The sequence below is a fragment of the Malus sylvestris genome, chromosome 6, assembly GCF_916048215.2.
Source record: "Malus sylvestris chromosome 6, drMalSylv7.2, whole genome shotgun sequence".
Classification (NCBI taxonomy): Eukaryota; Viridiplantae; Streptophyta; class Magnoliopsida; order Rosales; family Rosaceae; genus Malus; species Malus sylvestris.
In genome coordinates, this window is record NC_062265.1 from 29267643 (window position 1) to 29285822 (window position 18180).

General features: G+C 39.2%; 4 protein-coding genes and 1 long non-coding RNA gene across 6 annotated transcripts in view; 2 read left to right on the plus strand and 3 right to left on the minus strand.

Moving 5' to 3' along the window:
- Positions 1-18180, minus strand: part of LOC126626023 (uncharacterized) — a 53910-nt gene that overhangs the window by 28579 nt on the left and 7151 nt on the right. The window lies entirely within an intron of this gene.
- Positions 3321-5441, plus strand: LOC126626013 (pentatricopeptide repeat-containing protein At3g48250, chloroplastic-like). The gene has a single exon (XM_050295175.1). The coding sequence runs from the start codon at positions 3367-3369 to the stop codon at positions 5269-5271; it is 1905 nt and encodes a 634-aa protein (XP_050151132.1). The 5' UTR covers positions 3321-3366; the 3' UTR covers positions 5272-5441.
- On the minus strand, positions 5506-8911 carry LOC126626015 (pachytene checkpoint protein 2 homolog). The gene is made up of 14 exons (XM_050295177.1): positions 8634-8911; positions 8435-8498; positions 8139-8245; positions 7842-7909; positions 7658-7761; positions 7463-7567; positions 7256-7345; positions 7084-7159; positions 6903-6972; positions 6743-6813; positions 6505-6595; positions 6077-6204; positions 5826-5951; positions 5506-5729 (listed from the first exon to the last, which is right to left on the minus strand). The coding sequence occupies exons 1-14, from the start codon at positions 8764-8766 to the stop codon at positions 5589-5591; spliced, it is 1374 nt and encodes a 457-aa protein (XP_050151134.1). The 5' UTR covers positions 8767-8911; the 3' UTR covers positions 5506-5588.
- On the plus strand, positions 10505-11336 carry LOC126626021 (uncharacterized). The gene has a single exon (XM_050295183.1). It carries the CDS (start codon positions 10616-10618, stop codon positions 11021-11023), a length of 408 nt encoding a protein of 135 aa, XP_050151140.1. The 5' UTR covers positions 10505-10615; the 3' UTR covers positions 11024-11336.
- Positions 14546-18167, minus strand: LOC126626016 (serine/threonine-protein kinase STY13-like). Of its 2 annotated transcripts, XR_007624559.1 has the most exons (8): positions 17698-18167; positions 17370-17504; positions 16707-16839; positions 16374-16569; positions 15688-15812; positions 15441-15599; positions 14958-15326; positions 14546-14802 (listed from the first exon to the last, which is right to left on the minus strand). XR_007624559.1 is itself a non-coding variant. In XM_050295178.1 (7 exons), the coding sequence occupies exons 2-7, from the start codon at positions 17498-17500 to the stop codon at positions 15012-15014; spliced, it is 1059 nt and encodes a 352-aa protein (XP_050151135.1). In that variant the 5' UTR covers positions 17501-17504; positions 17698-18167; the 3' UTR covers positions 14810-15011. The 2 variants fall into 2 exon arrangements, 1 of the variants encoding a protein (XP_050151135.1); XM_050295178.1 differs by lacking the exon at positions 14546-14802 and having other exon boundaries at positions 14810-15326.

Genomic DNA, 18180 nt, shown 5'->3' on the forward strand with positions numbered 1-18180 from the left:
GACCATCAAAACTTCGTTAACACACATTTAGAAAGACTAATTATGTCTTATCATGTGCAAATTGGTTGTTAACATTCTTCTTCCCCAACCTGCATTCCAGTATAAGAATTATTGTATAGTGGGGTTAACTACATTGTTAAGTGTAAATATATCGTCATTTTATGATATTGACAGATATAACGATTTTACCGTTGATAAGATTGTGCCGAACTTGGTAGCGTCGTAAACTTGTAAGTTGTAACTAATAAGGTCATAAAAGTGATTTATGGGTGATAAAGCCTAAGCCAAATGAGATATGTTGTAAGAAATCTGTTTGAAATCTCTTCGATTCCAGATTAACAAAATACATTCTAAGTTTCTAACAGTCAGCGACCAATTAATTCTGAGCCACAAAACCCTTGTTTCCGTTCGTCAGATCAAATTGGTTTCTGCATGAAAGTGTTCACCTTGATTTTAGCTATAACATATCCAAAAATCAGAACATCCAACTCATATCCAGCTCCAGGCGTCGATCTGGGCAGAGGCTGTGCGCGGGTTACTCGGATCTTATCGTTTCAGGGTGTGAGTGAAGAATGAAGATGCAAAGGAAGACAACGTAGAATCCATGAAAAATTTAGTCAAACCATGAAGCGGTAAGTTTAGGATTACAATTTACAGATTTTACTTTCATATTTCATGTCGGAAGTTGATGAGTAACTAGTTCGTGATGAGTAAAGGGGTTCATGCAATTGAAAGATTCCATGTGTCATGCTAAATATTTGGTTGTCTTCACATTGCATCTTTGATATAATACACACACACACACACACACACACACACACACACACATGAAAAATTATAGATATTGCTTTAAACATGTTCGCATGTAAAAATTAAATTAAGAACCAAAATTTCATTTTTTTCCTCAATAAAATGAGAGAAACTCTGATTGACTTGATCCCTTTATTGAGTAAATAGGCAATCTAACTCAAACTGTTGATGCAACCAATAGGAAAAAAAAAAAACAAACAAAATTAATTGGTACTATGTAACTCATTAAGCTTAGTCATGTCTTGGGGTTTGTTTTAGGAGTGTGACATGTGAGGTCATCTTAAGCATGTCCTAAGCTATTTTGGTTAGTAGGACATCCCATCCTCTATAAGTGAGTAGCAAACAAACAAACAGTTGATAAAAAGGGTGTGCTATTCTCATGCATCTTTTTTACTTCGTACGCACCCTCGTAATTTGTAATCATTAGATTGATTGAATTAAAGAAGATCAAATAACAGAAATTAACTAGAAGTGTGCGAAAAGTAAAAAAATGGTGTGTGGATAACACACTATATATGCATATACAAGCCTTTCTTCACAGTGATTATGCTCCATTGTTCATGGACCACTAATAGTCAGTATGGTCACTATATATATTGGTGCTTTGTTATATATATATATATATATATATATATATATATATATATATATGGGAGGTTCAATATTTTCTTATGTGAAACTCCCTTTGTTAGTTAGTGTGTTTATATTTTGTCTTGACAATCGCTTGAAACACACCCCTCTCAAGATAAGAACAACCATTTTGCAAGTTTGCTATTGAAAAACGAATAAAAGGACCACCGTTGTTATGTTGCGTAAGTTCTCTCCTCGATTCTTTCCGTAGTTCCACCATCCTCTTTTATCCTATAAAACCCCGCCACGTGTATTCAGACTCTGCACAACTTCCCTCACGCCCGTTGATTAAAAAGGGCGAGTTCCCGGTTCACTTTATATCCGACACCGACTTGGCGTGAAAGAAAATCAAGGCGCCCCAGGTGAAGAAATTTTTCATTGTGACAGAATAACAAGTGATACATCACGTATTTTTATATAAATGATTGAAAATTTAATTTTTTAAGTTATTAATTTTTTAACATACATATCTCACTATTTGTATAGTGACACGTGATATATCACTCCGTGTTCTGGTCACAATGAAAATTTTCTCGCCCAGGTGACCATCCCTACAGCATTGGTGGGTCCCTGCTTGTGAAGGTCTTATATAAAAGTGAGAAATTTACACAAATGGAACGCAAACTTTTCAATTTCTGTGTTTACCTTCGAAACTAGAAAAGGTTACAATTGACCACTTTTACTTAATACATTTTGACAACATCTCACTTGCATCCAATTCTATGCCAAAATTAACCTGTGTCAAATTCAACCCACTATTTCGTTACGTATAATCATGTGACATGTATGATTCAATTGTTTGAAGTCGATTTTGGTTAAGGAAGATAACGTATATCTGATTGGTCCTCAATTCTACGGGATAAGTGCAAAATGAATGTAGATGGTATGTTGTCAAAATAACTGAATAAGGAAATTGACCTTCAAAGTTGGTTTGTGCAAGTAACGTCCTCGAATTTTACAGGATGAGTGCAAATGAATGTGAGTGGTATATTGTCAAAGTAACTGAAGTCTAGTCATTGCATAAGAGCAACTCCAGCGTTGCTGGTTGCTCGGGGGACAGGCGAGGAGAAAGGGGGGGCCGGGGGATGGGGCTCTAGCGTATGCAAGCTCGAGGGACAGGCCAGGCCCGAGCGACAGGCCCGGCGGGGATTGCCAGCCCGAAAGCCTGAGGGTTGTGTGACGTATGGCTGATGTGCAGCATCGGTGCATGCGCTCGGTGTTCTCTGTGTCCTCATTCCTCCTCGTCCTCCTTCCCCCCTTCGTCCTCCTTCCCCTCCAGCTTTGACGAGGATAATAACGGATCTGGGCCGTTTGATGGAGAGCACAAAATCGCGAGGGTTGTAGACGGAGATCAGAAACCCTTTCTCGGTGATGTTGAGGGCGAGATTTTGCCCCATGACGGCGAGGCCTGCCAAGCCTATGTGCGACAGAGCTGGTGAAGCTTCCATGGCTGCTGCTATGAGAGAGAGAGAGAGAGATGACTGGTCAAAATTAGGGAAAAATAATAATATTTTATGGATTGGTTGAGAAAAAAAATATTAATATTTTATTACCAATTGCCAGGGGGAAAGGTTCATAGGGTGGAGATGCAAATGACAATTACTGTTTATTAAGGACAGTTACTGTTTACTAGGTGGATTGAATAGTGGATTGCCAGGGGGGAAAACTCTAAGGGTGGAGTTGCTCTAAAAGTGGAAAAGTATGTTCCAGTTTTGCAATTTTCTCATAAAAGTACCATGGTTCCTATTTGGGTTGTGAAAAGCCCATGGATTCCCATTTGGGCCCATCAACATATGACCCAAGAGAAAATAATCTGCAAGTCCACATTTGACCCAATTATATTCGGGTTGACCCGAAAAATGCTTAAACCCTGGAAATCCCCTGTCAATGTCTCTGTAGGTGGTCTCAGTGAGAAGTTTGACAGCCATGAATCGAGCAATGGCGGCGTTTCTCAGTACCCGCCGATTCGCCAACTCGCTGGTGGCGGCTCAGTTCGACGTCATAACTCGGCCGCTTTATTCTCAGGTGACTCATTCCTCTCACCTCTCTCACTTCCTTTCAAATCAATCCCACTGTCCTTCCCATTTCCTCAACACCCATCAAAAGCTCTTCTTTTCCTCGACCCCCAACTCGGTCCTGCAACTCGTTCTGGCCAACAAGTGGTCTGCCGAGTTGGAGACCGAGTTATCCGAGTCGTACCCATCACTCACCCACGATGTAGTAATCTATGTTATGAAGAAATTGGATAAAGATCCACGAAGGGCTTGGGATTTTTTCAATTGGGTCTGCGGGAAGAACGGATTTAGGCCGAGTTCTTCGGTGTTTAGCTTAATCCTTAGGGTTTTAGTGCATAAGAGTTCGATGATGGAGTTTTGGATTGCTTTGAGGAAGATGAAAGAGCAAGGGTTTTTCATTGATGAGCAAACTTATGTGGCAATTAGAGAACAGTTGAAAACGGGGAGGATGGATAGTGATGTCGTGGCTTTCAAGCATTTTTACGAGAGGATGATCGAAGATAACGCGGCGGATGATGTTGTGAAGAGCGTGGTGGATGTTGTTTCGGGGTCGGATTGGAGTGATGGGGTTGAAAAAGAATTGGGGGAGCTCAAAATTGTGTTATCTGATAATTTTGTCATTAGGGTTTTGAGGGATCTGAGGAATTACCCGTTGAAAGCGTTGAGGTTTTTCCGTTGGGCTGGTCAGTGTTCTGGTTATGAACACAATACAATTACATACAATGCAGTTGCGAGGGTTCTTGCGCGGGCTGATTCGATAGGGGAGTTTTGGAGTGTGATTGAGGGGATGAAGGGCGCGGGTCATGAGCTGGATTTGGACACCTATATAAAGATTACGCGGCAGTTTCAGAAGAGCAGGATGATCGAGGACGCGGTGAAGCTGTATGAGCTCATGATGGACGGCCCTTATAAACCCTCTGCTCAGGACTGCAGCATGCTTTTAAGGAGCATCTCAGGGAGTGATAAACCGGATCTGGATATGGTGTTTAGAGTTGCAAAGAAGTTCGAGTCTGCAGGGAATACACTATCCAAGGCTGTTTACGATGGGATTCACAGGTCTTTGACAGGCGCGGGCAGATTTGATCAAGCGGAGGAAGTTATGAAGGCTATGAGAAATGCAGGGTACGAGCCCGACAACATTACATACAGCCAATTGGTCTTTGGACTATGTAAGGCCAAGAGACTTGAAGAAGCCTGCAATGTGTTGGACGAAATGGAAGCAGACGGATGCGTTCCTGATATCAAGACTTGGACCATTTTGATTCAAGGGCATTGCGCCGCTGATGAAGTTGACACAGCGCTGATTTGTTTCGCAAAGATGATGGAAAAAGGTTGTGATGCGGATGCTGATCTGATGGACGTCTTGATAGAGGGGTTCCTTAAGCAGAGGAAGATAGATGGTGCATATAAACTGCTTGACGAAATGGTGAAAAAAGCTCGTTTGGTACCGTGGCAAGCCACGTACAAAAATCTTATCGAAAAATTGTTGGAGGTCAGAAAACTCGAAGAAGCATTCAAACTTCTTCAATTGATGAAGAAACAGAACTACCCACCTTACTCAGAACCGTTTGTCCAGTATATATCGAAGTTTGGTTCTGTGGAGGATGCTGCAGACTTTTTCAAAGCATTGACTGTGAAGGAACATCCGTCATCTGCGGCGTATGTCCATGTTTTGAAAGCATTCTTTAAGGAAGGTAGATACTCCGAGGCAAAAGATCTGCTTCATAAATGCCCTCATCATATCCGAAAGCATGGTGAAATTTGCAAACTTTTTGGTTCTACGGCAGGCAAAGAAGCAGATTACTACAGAAGATGAAGGCAAGCGTAAGCAGACTACTAACGAAGATAAGCAGAAGCGGACTACTACTTGTACGTTGATAGTTTCTTGTAGTAATTTCATGGCTCAACCCCATGAATTTTGTAACCTCTACCCATGAATTAACTACATGTTTTGCACCAAGAAATCGAACCATGCCTGTTTTTGTATGATTTGTTTTTTGGTACAGATAGATACTTGTATGACATCTTCATCACAAAGGGACGCTACTAATGCTTTAAAATGAATTATATTTTGCGCCGTCGTTTGCGGTAAGCGTAAAAATACATTGTTCACAAGATGTGAAAACTATTCTTTCAGTCAGGTAGCTCAGAACGCTCCCTCCTAGCCGTATCTGTCATTGTACTCAAGAACTTGCTAGGGTCACAACCGTAAGGATTTGCGAGAGCCGCATGTGCTAGGAACGGAAGCTTTCTTAATGATCGCCCGCTCAATCCCTAAAGAAACCAGAGACAAAATCAACTATCAGATAGACTGAAAGGGGCCTAACTTACAACTTTAGAAGGCAAGGAATTGAAGAATCCGTTGCTGACCTCGCATGCTTCTGCAGTTTCGAACAATTGTTTACACAGGTGTAGTGGTGTCTGGGCATCTTGTACCTCAGGCATATTCAGTTTCTCTTTCAAGCTAGCAAAGTTAGGAAGCATGCTTTCACAATCCTACAATTTACAAACTTCATTACGAATGGCTTGGAACTTTCCCACATACTCGAGGGAGAATTTTAACACGTTAAAAACTTTAATTACAGTATCAGAACAGAACAAGGTTAGCCAGACAAATGCACCTCTAGATGTGATAAGATTCCTGTTCGTATAAGTTCATGCAAGCAGGATCTTAGGATTTCATAACGCGCTTGCAAAGTTGGGGGACCAACATATGCTTTGATATCAGCTCGATCAACAAACGCAATATCTGCAACCCAAGAAATGGTAAATCCATACATACTAGGATGGTGAAATTTAATTTTTTCCCTTCCACAGAGAAAATAAAGTATTTCTCTTTCTCTAGCTTGTCAGAACCACAGAGACCTCGTGACTGACAAGAGAGACTGATAGAAAGAGAACCAAAAAGAGACTAAACTCTTTAATATAAGGGAAAAGTACATTAACTCTTGGCAAACTACAGCTTACCTCTCCAATCTACAGGTGAAAAATTGCAAGCAAACGTAGAGAAGTTCATTTTACATGTTAAGAAATTAATTTGTAGCCTTACCAATAGCAGCAGTTATGTTCGATGTTGTCAGAATTATAACATTTGGTGCAGATTTCAATTTATCCAGCTGAGTTAGCAGCGCATTCACTACCTGGCATGTCAACGTTTTAGGTGTTAATTGAACTCAAACTGAGCTATACTGAACTGTATCGAAAATGTTAAATGTAAATTATCTGCATTATTCAACCAAAAAGCTTAGAAAGTAGTCTGGAATAGGATAAAGGAGAAAGTACGGTACCCGAATAGAATCTGAAGGTTCGGAGCCAGATAAAGCAGCTTTTCTAGCAGCAGCAAGGCTTTCAACTTCATCTGCAACATCACCGTATATTCATGAATTATAATCCAAATGGAAGATATATTATGATAAAATGAAAACTCAAAATGAAAATAAATCTCACCAATCAAAACAAATACCAGATTGTTTTCCTCCTCAACCATCTCCTGAATTTTTGAGAAAAGCTTCGCAACCTGCGATTGAGAAATACTTTTAATGAAAACAGAGAACTGCATGTACCAAACCCAACTCCTGTTTACAAAGAGCAGAAGCATCTTTTAGGACTTGCAGTATCAACTACATACCAACTTGCCACTCTCAGAGAACCATTTACTGAATAAAGAATGTGCATTAACTTCAATCAGTTGGCATTGCGGGTACCTGCAAAGAATAAAATACTGAGTCTGGGAATCTTCACAGACGCACATCCATTTTAGTGATGCATATTCATCTGAACAAGACAATACATCAACAAACCTGGAGTTAAATCGAATGGAAAGTTTTTGAGCCAGTGCTTTGCATAAAGAAGTTTTTCCAGTCCCTGGAGGTCCGTGTAAAAGAACAATGCTGCAAAGAGATAAAAACAATCATATAGGTGCAAAAAAGCAATTCCTCAGCAATAAAAGAAATAACAAGCATATGTGTATAACTGTACATAGATGAAATCAACAAACAATTCCTTACCGATTCCATGACACAAGGAAAGGATTGACACCCTTTTCAGTAAAAAGCAATGCACTAGCTGCATAACGCAGCAACCTTTGCTTGAGACCAGATTCATAAATTAGGCTGCAAAAGTAGATGAGCACTGAGCACGTTACATTATCAGTTGATTTCAAACTACAAAGGAGAAGAAAATTAGAGAAGTTGCAAACTAACCTTTCCCACATGCCATCGAATTCCTTTGCAGGAAGGATCCATTCGTTGAAGGTGGAAGGTTGTCCATCCCCACTTACATCCTCACATGCTCCCTCTTCGCTAAGCTAACGAGCACATACAAGCAAGAGATCAACACTTGAATAGATATCGAGTCCCAAAGTAGTCCAGATGGTACACCTATTACCTGGAAAACATGCACAACAGGCTTCACTTGCCAGAACAAAAGGATCTCATGGTTCTGCACCCACTCATCTACAAAAACAAACAGTTCAAGCATCAGAACTGGCAAATATCTTAAGACTACATCCTCCTCCTCCTTTTTGTAGTACGTAAAGTATTACAAATTTTGTGCAGTCAGATTTCCGTTTTATCAGATGAAAAGTTGCAGTATTGATTATAGCTGACCATCAAGTTTCAAAATTTCTTCACTTTGCCTTTAAAAAAAATAACCCGTGACTAGTTCAAAGATAAAAAAGAATACCCGTATCGCAAATACAGATACTTTGCACATTTTCTGTTAGAAACCGATCATCAAGTGGCACCGGCACGGGTCCATCAGAATAGCTCAAACTCCTCTTTTCAAGCATTCTAAGCATTTGACAAAAGAAGAAGAAGAAAAAGAAACCAAAAGCACATTATGTTAATCCTCAGCACTGATTGCCCAACTTTTCCAAACCGTTAAGCTAAGCAGGCATTTCATCAAACACATAAGACCCAATTGAGAAACAACTGAAAAATCAAAATTGATGATTCTAATTAACGAATTTAACAGCACACCTCTCAACGGCAGACTGCACGTCGTTGGCCCGAGCTGTGCTGGAGGGCTTGAGGCTGACTTCAACTGAAACCCACAATCAATTTCTCTTAAAGAAAGTAAATTTACAACTAAATCATCAACACAGCCTCAAATTAGAACAAATTGGCTCAAAAACTAAGAGCAACAACTAATTGAAGGCAAAAACGACGCCGTACGCACCTGAAACGAGGACTTTGTCTTGGGGAAGAATGGGAGAAGGAGCTGAGTCTATTGTGACGCCGCCGTTTTGGTCGGCGATGCCGGCGTCTTGGGGGTTTTGCATGGAGACCTCCATGGGACTGGAAGCGCTCATTTTTGGGGGGTTTAGGGTTTAGGGGGGCTATGAAGTGGAAAGCATCAGATTGCTGAGAGCAGCTTGGAGAATGGAGGAGATGAGTGAAACCCTAGACCCCAACAGAAATCTGGGAAATTGTTCTTCGAAATGAGCGGGAAAATTTGAAGGATTATACTTCTGTGATTTTGAAATAAGCCACCATGTTTTAATTTTCTCATATTGCTCTTTACCGTTTTGAATTGTTTGAATTTTACTAAATTGATGATATAGTGAGCATGAAATTCGTAACAGGATTGATATATAAGCCACATTTACATCATATTCATCACTAAAAAAATCATCACTTCAATTAGAAATTCAAATCTATCAAAGGTGAAAATTGATACAATTTTAAGAACTTAGGCGATAATGTGAGAAAATTGAAATCTTATGACCTGTTTTAAATCACTTCAAACTTTAAGGATGCAAAATGTAGTTAGCCTATATATTTTTTCTTCGCTCAACAAATGTGAATGATTGTTCCCTTTGGTACCATTTGGTACGTGGAACCGGACGGAACGGAGTAAGACGAGTCGTTCCGTCTCACGTTTGGTGCACCTAAAACGGATGGAACACACTGTTCCACGGGATGAATTTTTGGTGAATTTTTGTTCCGCCTCACCCTCCTGGAACGACTCGTTCCAAATCCGTGGAACACAAAATTATAACATCTCCATCTCCTTCTTCTTCCTCCTTGTTTCCATCTGAGGGCATCTTTGCCCCTTCTCCATTCCGTCCCATCCTGTCCCGTCTAGTCCTGTCCCATTTCGTTCTGTTCCGTCCCGTCTGCATACCAAACGATACCTTTAGGAATAAGTTATATGTTTTTTTTTTTAAATGGTAAAATATGCTTTTGTTTACATGCGGAAAATCTACAATAAAATAAAATGAGTTGAGATTTGAAGAACATATTGTACATCTTCATCACATTTATGCGCTCCATAGATATACCAATGCACTTAAATCACGAGATATTGTAGCCGCACTCGTTGATATGAATGACATATTTCGACAATTAACTTTAATTTGCTACATTTTATCATCCAAAGAATACATTTGTGCTAAAAGAATCAAATGTCCTCACTTCTGTAATAATTTATGTTAAAAAAAAAAATTAAATGTGTGTGAAGAAAATTGAGATTTTACCATAAAATCAATTAGCAATATAGAAAGTAACTCAATTACTTATAAACACATACAAGGTTCAATTTTTTTTTTTTTCCGCGATGTGAGATTAATATTCTCAACAATGTGTCACATGCCCTCAATTTTAGAGTACTTTCATCAAGTAATGTCTCTCTTGATGTCTATAACAAAAATAAGACTTTTAAGTAAGGGTGCGACTCAAGTAGGCTGACGCAAATTTGCTAGTCACCGCAACCCTAACTTTACTTTCACAATTCTGGGGTTGGGTTTCAATTGGGTTAGGCTCACTTCGGTTGGGCTAGAGTTACACAACTTTACTGAGCTTAATCATGTAACATCTTGTTTGCAAGATTTTTTGTTTGAGCCGAATAACGTGAATACTAGCTAAAATTTGAACTCGAAATTATGCCAAAAGTTTGATTCACGCTATTCACTTAAAAAGTACTTACTCATTCTATGACAACATCAATGAGGCAGCCCAGCCCATTTTTCATGCCCATTTCCCCGATCTGTATGTGTTCACCTCACAAGCTTGTGAAAGACAAAATTCTTACGCCCACAAAAAAGGATAGGGTTGCCTAAACTTATCTCTGTTTGACTACCAATTTGTGAGGCTCTAAGTTGCTCAAAGATAACATGCATGGCCCATACAAGACTTTGTTAGAGCAAAAAACAACTCACCATGAAGCAAAAGTTACAGCTTAAAGATGACAGAGAACTTGAAATCCTCAAGGCTGTGGCACAAGCTTGGTACAGCCACTCCGGCCGCTCTCAGCCCATGTCCGAATTTGACACCCGCCCAAGAAATTACAACGGCAAATCTCCATCCCGGTTCAAGCTTGAAGCAATGAGAAAATCATCATCAGCTGGTGATACAAAATGGGATTTCGGGCAGTCACTATGGGATGCTTATGAGATTGTGGCCGTTTCGAAAAGGTTAGAGACAGGGCTAGTCCTTGATGAGTTGGAGAGTGTGGCACGAGTCCGTCAGAGGCGTAGGGAGAGCAAGCACAGCCTTAGAAGTTTATTCAATAAAATATCTTCAAGAAGATTGGATGAGGCTAATGTTCCCCCAGATGACGATCCATAATTCGTGGCCTTGTTTATTTTTTGCAGGTTAACATAATTTTTTCTCCGAATATCTACGAATTTTGACACTAGGATTACATTAAAAAAAAGGAGAAAGGTCTGAATTATATGTGCGTTGTTTCTTTTTTGTGTGAAGAAATTGTTATCTTTCAATCTTCATTTGCTTAGTTGGAGATCAAAATCTGTGTTAAGCTAAAGTAGTACTGCACATCGTAACTTTTGGCAAGCGAAAGGTGTATCGCGGTATGTTACCAACAATTGGTTTTGATTGATTTCTGCAATGATATATAAAAGTTCTATGTTGGAGAACCAAACTAAGTTCTGCAGATGGCATAAGACATGAGGTAGAGCAGGATTTTACTAGATGTTTTCGCCCGTCTTGCGGAAAAAAAACCAAGGGTTAGCATTTAGCATCAGTTCTTTTACTGTCAATTCTCAAAACCATCACAAAGTCTTACACGTTTACTTGCTGCAGGAGTAAATATCACACATACCGCTGCTGCTGCAGTCTTGTACCAATAAGTAAAGATTAATAACTGAGACAAAAAAGAAAAAGAAAAACTAATAACACGAGAATAACAATAAGTAATAATAACTTGTTTATTTAGGAAGTGAAATACATTAAACATGACAGTGGCATCCTATTAAGAGCTTAATTAAGGAAGTTCTTCAGAATGGATAATTGCAGGCACTTTATTTATACAAGTCATGGGTTGCTTAAAGTTTGCCCGCCAATCATCCTTGTCAAGAACTCTCCGGCACCTTAGCGTGGTTTGAAGGTCCTCCACTTGAAGAGCTCAAACCCCTTGTGCTTCTGCTCGATGTAGCCATCGGCCTCAACATCAATAGTTTCCTCAGACACGACACAGTTCCCCTTTTTGTCGCACTCCGTGACTGTCTTAGTCACTTCAACCGTCTTGTGAACTTCCGGCATGGACTGCTGGTTCTGCTGACGCTGTTCGTAGTACTGACCGCCATAGCTCTCTCTCCCAGGGGCCTGGTTGCCGAATAGGACTTGGCCATGAGGGACATCAGTGAGGACACTAGGGGTTCTTGCCATCCTATGCACATGGGAGTAATAGTCGTTCCCATTTTGGTGCCTGGTTGGGTAGTCGTAGCTTCTCCTCATTTTTATTTTTTTTTTGGCAATCACAAATTCACAAGTACCTTGAACTTGAAGCATAAGGAGGATGCAAAAGCTTCAATTTATAGGAAAATTGGTTTGGCCTATATTCTAAAATGATAAGGGTGGCATCTAGTTCTGCTGATGTGGTTCTAAAAATCTCCACCTAGCACTGCTTGGGCCTTGCCTAAGCGCTAGGTGGCTGGTCATCGCCCCAATTAATGCTTAGACATCTGAAAATTAAGAAATGGCGCCTAAACCTGTTGAGGCACCTGCCTAGACCACCTAGAGATCCGCCTAGCCCGCCCAAACCCACCTAGGTCAAGGCTCACTTAGACAGAAAATATACCACTTTCATTTTGCATTTTATTTTTTCAATAAATTGTAAGAAACTTGTTGCATGCTTAAATAAACACACATTATATCCTTGTTTCCCATATTTTCATTATGTTCCAATACTTCATAATATATATATATATATGTCATTCTATTTTGTAGTTTATGATGAAATTATATATATTTTAAGTATAAGTAGACACTTATTTATACAAAATATAATAGATTTACTTAAATCCGTCTAGTCTGCCTAGGCTCCGTCTAGCCGCCTAGGCACTAGGCTCCATCTCGCCGCTCAACTAGCGCCTTCTAGAACCTTGCGTAGAATAGATGGTTGAGTGGATTGAAAATGAAATAGACCTAAGGAAGACAAAAGGACACAATGGAAATTTACATATTTGTTGTCCGAGCTACGTTTTGGATGCATTGAAGACGGAATAGAATGAAGGAAGACAAAAAGACGCAGCGAAAATTTACATATTTAGCCATTCAAGATCATCTAAACTTCCCAAACAGCATTTTAAAGTTTGTAATAAAATTCAAACTTTCGATTTTCCATCCAGTTTATGTCATTTCAATGTCCCTAAGACCCCTGAACTTCCTCATGGCTGAGTTTAAGTCTATTTAAGTCTTTTGGCTTTGTAATATACATTTAAGAATTAATCAAATAAACCTTTCAGTTTTCTTCCAAACTCTGGTGGATTTTTCTTCTAGGGTTTACGTTTGTATCTCTTGTTATGTCGGGCCCCTTTCTTTGAGTTCAAAAATTAGAACATCGTCTTAGTCAAATAAGAAGGTGGTATCTAGTTTTACTAACGAGAGTAAGACTAGTTTATTAAGCTATTATGCCAGCCTATTTTATTCAAGTTTGAATTCCTCTCCCTACAAATACCGTCTTGTTAAATAAATAAAATAACATCTAGTTCTGTTGATGTGAGTTAACCTAATTTACCAAAACAATACGTCGACCTCTTTACATTCAAGTTTAAATATTTTCTCATGTAAATTAGAATACTGTCTTGTCAAATCAAAAGGGTGTAGCATCCCGTTCCCTTGTCTATATCAAACTGTTGATTCAAGCATATGAATCTAACATAGCTGGAAAAAGGAGGTGAGCCAGAAATAAGCCTCATTTAGAGAAATTTTTAATTGTGACAGAAACACGAGTAATATATCACGTGTTTTTATATAAGTGATGAAATTTTTTATTTTTTAAGCTATTAACTTTTTAACACACATATTTCACAATTTATATAACGACACGTGATATACCATCCCATGTGATAGTCACATTGAAAAATCCTTCCTTCATTTGCAAGGTTTCATATCCCTAGGCATAATATCAGTTTCCATCCTGATATTAAATTATTCTCACACTTTTCCAGAAGCTCCTGTTCCTATATCATCCAACAACTTGCTACTCACTTTAAAGAAAATGATGTAATATCCACACATACATTTTTAATTTTCAACCGTCGGATTGAATAAATTGAAGAAAATCAACGGCCATAAATTATCAAGGAATGTGTGAGAAGTAAAATAGGATGTGTGGATAGCACACCCCTAAAGAAAACTAGCCTTCATGCACGCGTTTACGTGCGTACTTAATTTAATTTTTTGAATTACAATATGCTATATGCGAATTTTTGTTTGAACGTGTCGTCTATATTTAATCTAAGAACGTAACATGCAAATAGCTCGAAGACAAGGAAGTGTTTACATAAAAGAAATTGAGACATTAAAAAAACACCCCAATATTGAACAAAATGGCATTAACAACCTTTACTATCTCTCCCGCCAAACCCAGCACTGTAGTAACTATCACGTATGCGATCCAATATTTTAGTAGATAAGATATTGAATTTCCCTGTAATTATTTCAATCATATAATGTTCATAAAATATATTTTCGTGACATTTTCACTTCATCCTAAGCTTCGTAGTGTTAATGCAAAATGATTTTAGAGATGTTCTGGCCGACAAAAATCCATTCTTCCTAGTTTTAATTGATTTTCTGTATTTCAGCTCAAAAGTTCAACCAAAATTACTTATGTGACAAAATAAATGGTCAAACCGCTTCCAAATCACTATGTGCACGCAGAAGAATCTACGAAAATTAACAGTTACACGTATACTGTCAGCATTAATGCAAGGTTTGTCATCGTTTTTGTGAAGTTACAGCTTCGAATTTCCGAGCAAATGGAAGCCGCTTTCGATGAAGAATTAAAGTTCGATTTCCTTACCAGCAAGCATCACAAGGAAACCGTACTCGGAAAGTATTAGCTACCTGACGTTGAAGAATATCAAATCGGGGTTAAGATCCTACACATCGACAAGATCCAGCGGAACATTGGATAGATACAAAGTGGTGTATTCGACAATTGAACTTGATGAAATTCGACACTGATCAGCTTAAACATTTACCATGTTAACAAAATGTACTTAATCGGACTAGTTTCTAGTGTTTACGATCTTACCTCCGAACGTTATTGACCCGAAAGACGGAGGTTGTGGATCTTCTCTTCAGCTACTCAATAACACTGGTTAAAGCAGAAGAAAAAACCTTTTGGCTTGTCTTCCATATCTCCTAATTTGGGCGTCTCCCCTGAGCCTTCGCGTGCTGCCATCAAGGCGCTTGTACCAGGAGACTCTGGTGGCAAGACGGTGTTCTCAGTGAACATCCGTGATGGAATGGCAGGTTCGGGAGGAGATATGGTGTAAAGAAAATCGAGTAGCATTTGAATTATTTGGCTGAAATTGGGCCGAGCATTCGGGTCCTCCTGCCAGCATGAAGTTAGGATGATGTTCAACTCCTCAGGGATGTTCTCAGAACTAGGCCTCACATTCTGAAATGTTAAGTATCCATTAAATCATCAGTAAAACTTAGCAGCACCATAAGCATTTTGGAGAATTAATGGTTGGGATCGGAAATAATGTATCGATGAGGAAGATATGTTTACTTTAAATGCAGCTGCATAGGCTGCCTGGAGATTTGACATGCCTTCGAAAGGCAATTTGTTGTGTAAGAGTTCCCACAAAACAATTGCGAAGCTATATGCGTCCACTTTGTGGTTGTAATGCTTTCCCTCTCCTTGCCTTAATGTAACAGTACTGTACAACTGCCAAAAAATAGGAAATATCAACTCAATAAAGAGGTATTTTTAAACGTCAACGGTTCATAAGAGCGTGGGGGAATAAGGGTAGTACCTCCGGAGCCATCCAACGGTATGTCCCCGTTTCTGCAGTCATCATCTCTGTTAATGACTCTTCTCTTGCCAACCCAAAATCCGCTAATTTAACTGTTTTGTGGTCTGCAGTCAAGAGCAAGTTCTCTGCACCCAACAAATAATTCACCCAACCACATCAATGCATTGAATCATACAATGAAGATCCGTTGTTAGATACATAAAAACAAGGGAAATCCACGAGTAGAAGTTTTTATTAAAAAATGGAACTGGAGAGGACTAAACCGACTATAAGCGGTGTATAACCCTCAGTTTGGAGCCCCTCGGGTTCTGTTTTTGAATAAAATCTTCTACTCCTCCTTGAAGTGCCATCTTACTAAAATTAGTCTGAAGTCGAATTTGGGAACTTAAACGTATAACTATCTACTCTTTTTAATATAACGGTACAGTTCAGGATAATAATTCCAGCCTGACGGTATGGCAGTGAGGAAATCTATCATCGTAATGCAAACACGGAAAATATTTATTAAAAATTTAATACCAAAAGAAAGTTGTGTGAATGAGAGTTATTGCAGCCAAAAAAGTCAGAAAATATTGACTACAGAAAAAAATACGACAATCCAGTTCTGAAACAGTCTATGAATTTAAACCGTCTTAAACTTACACTTATAGAATTCAAAGCAGTTAAAATGGGATAGGAAAAGTTACCGGGCTTCAAATCACGGTGTATGATCCCATGAGAGTGCAAGCACTCCATCGCACGAGCAATATCCAATGCGAAACCAACAGCAACGCGTATGTCCAAGCACCTCGGCCGCATGTTTAGACAATATTTGCGCAATGTACCTCCCAACAAAAGCTCAGTAACTATCACCATCACTGGCTCCTTGCAGGCACCAATAAACTGTTGAGAGGCAGGGTACCTTCATTAATTATCAGATGTCGACACATAACAATTTGATGTTCATGACTACACAATGTAACTATCGTCACCCGTTACCACAATGACTTATCACCGAAATGGCAGCAATTAAATCGAACCTTCACTAAATTTTTATGTTGAACTCTCGACAACATTGCAACCTCTCTGGCAAACCGTCCTTCCTTCTTAATAATCTCCTCTGGAGTTTCTCCTCTATGAACAACTTTGATTGCAACAGTCTGGTTTTTGTATCTGATTGGAATCCAAAAGGCCGAAATCAAAAGGAGTGAGATAACTGCAGCATAACAGAACTCAAAATTGAACCATAATTACTTGCAAGCTGCCAATCTAATCGCTTAAGAAACTCATTTTTCGCCCTCAAACCAAATTCAGCGGTTATCTTCTACCGAACTACAATTCACCGAAAACCTAACCATTTTCGGGATCCTATCAAAATTTGAATCTAACCACTAAACCAGATTAAATTTTCAGCAGAACCCAAAATGCAGTTCAGAATGCAAAGCAAGAAAGGATAAAATGTATTGCTAATCGCCACAAGAACGCAATCGTAGTTTATCTAATCCAAACAAGATGAACCGCAGAAACGTCATTAGCCACAAATCTAAACAACATTACTCTCAAATGAAACGAAAATGCGAACCGCAGAAACGTCATTAGCCACAAATCAAGACACAAGGTTTCCACTTATGCAGACCAAACTATTCATGGGTACAAATCGAAAACTCAAAAAATTGAAAGTGAAGCGAAGCTGTACAACTTACTTGCCCTCATAGACTTTGGCATGAGCTCCCTCACCAATTCTTGGCCCAACAAACAGATGCTTGGGATCAATCAGCCATTTGGCATCCAATCTGAACTCATCAGCTGAGTAAAACCTACTCCCAGATTCCATCTTTCTACCCAACCAAACAATCCAGCATCAAAACCCAAAATCCATATAACATAATATCAGAAACCCAAAAGCCAAAAAGCACTTGTTGAGAAGCTAACTCATTCATTGATTCTCTGTGAGTGGATAAGCTGACACAAAAGAGATAAGCAGCATCCCAAAGCTCAAAAAACTCACAGGAAGGAGGAGATGGTACTTACATGTCCTTGGAGAAGGCAAAAGCATGGAACCCCACATGTTCTAACAGAGAGCAGACTCTGACAGCAAAAGCCCCAAAACAAAAGCTCAATGCCCAAAGTGCTTTTTTTTTTTGCTTGGCAAGTTTTTATGGGGAAATGAGAAGAAAAAATCCCTCAGAAAGGCAAGACCATAAGGTCCAGAAGCAGATTAGCAAAAGCACCTCCCCAAGTGAAAACTAGAGTACTGCATACGTATGCTAGTTTGATTAAAACTCCGTAGTCCCCATCATTGAGGGTAATTAAATGGGGTGCGATGAGATTTGTGGGATTAATTAACCTCTGATGGAAACAGTGGTTTCAGTCTTGATCTGCAGCTGGAATCATGGGAAGGGAGAGAGCCTAAAGATCAAGTTTTTAAGAATTTGGTGTGTGTGTGAGGAGAGAGAAAGAGAGAGATGAGAGAGAAGGGAGTGTTGAATATATTGTAGTTAAGTGGGTGGGAGC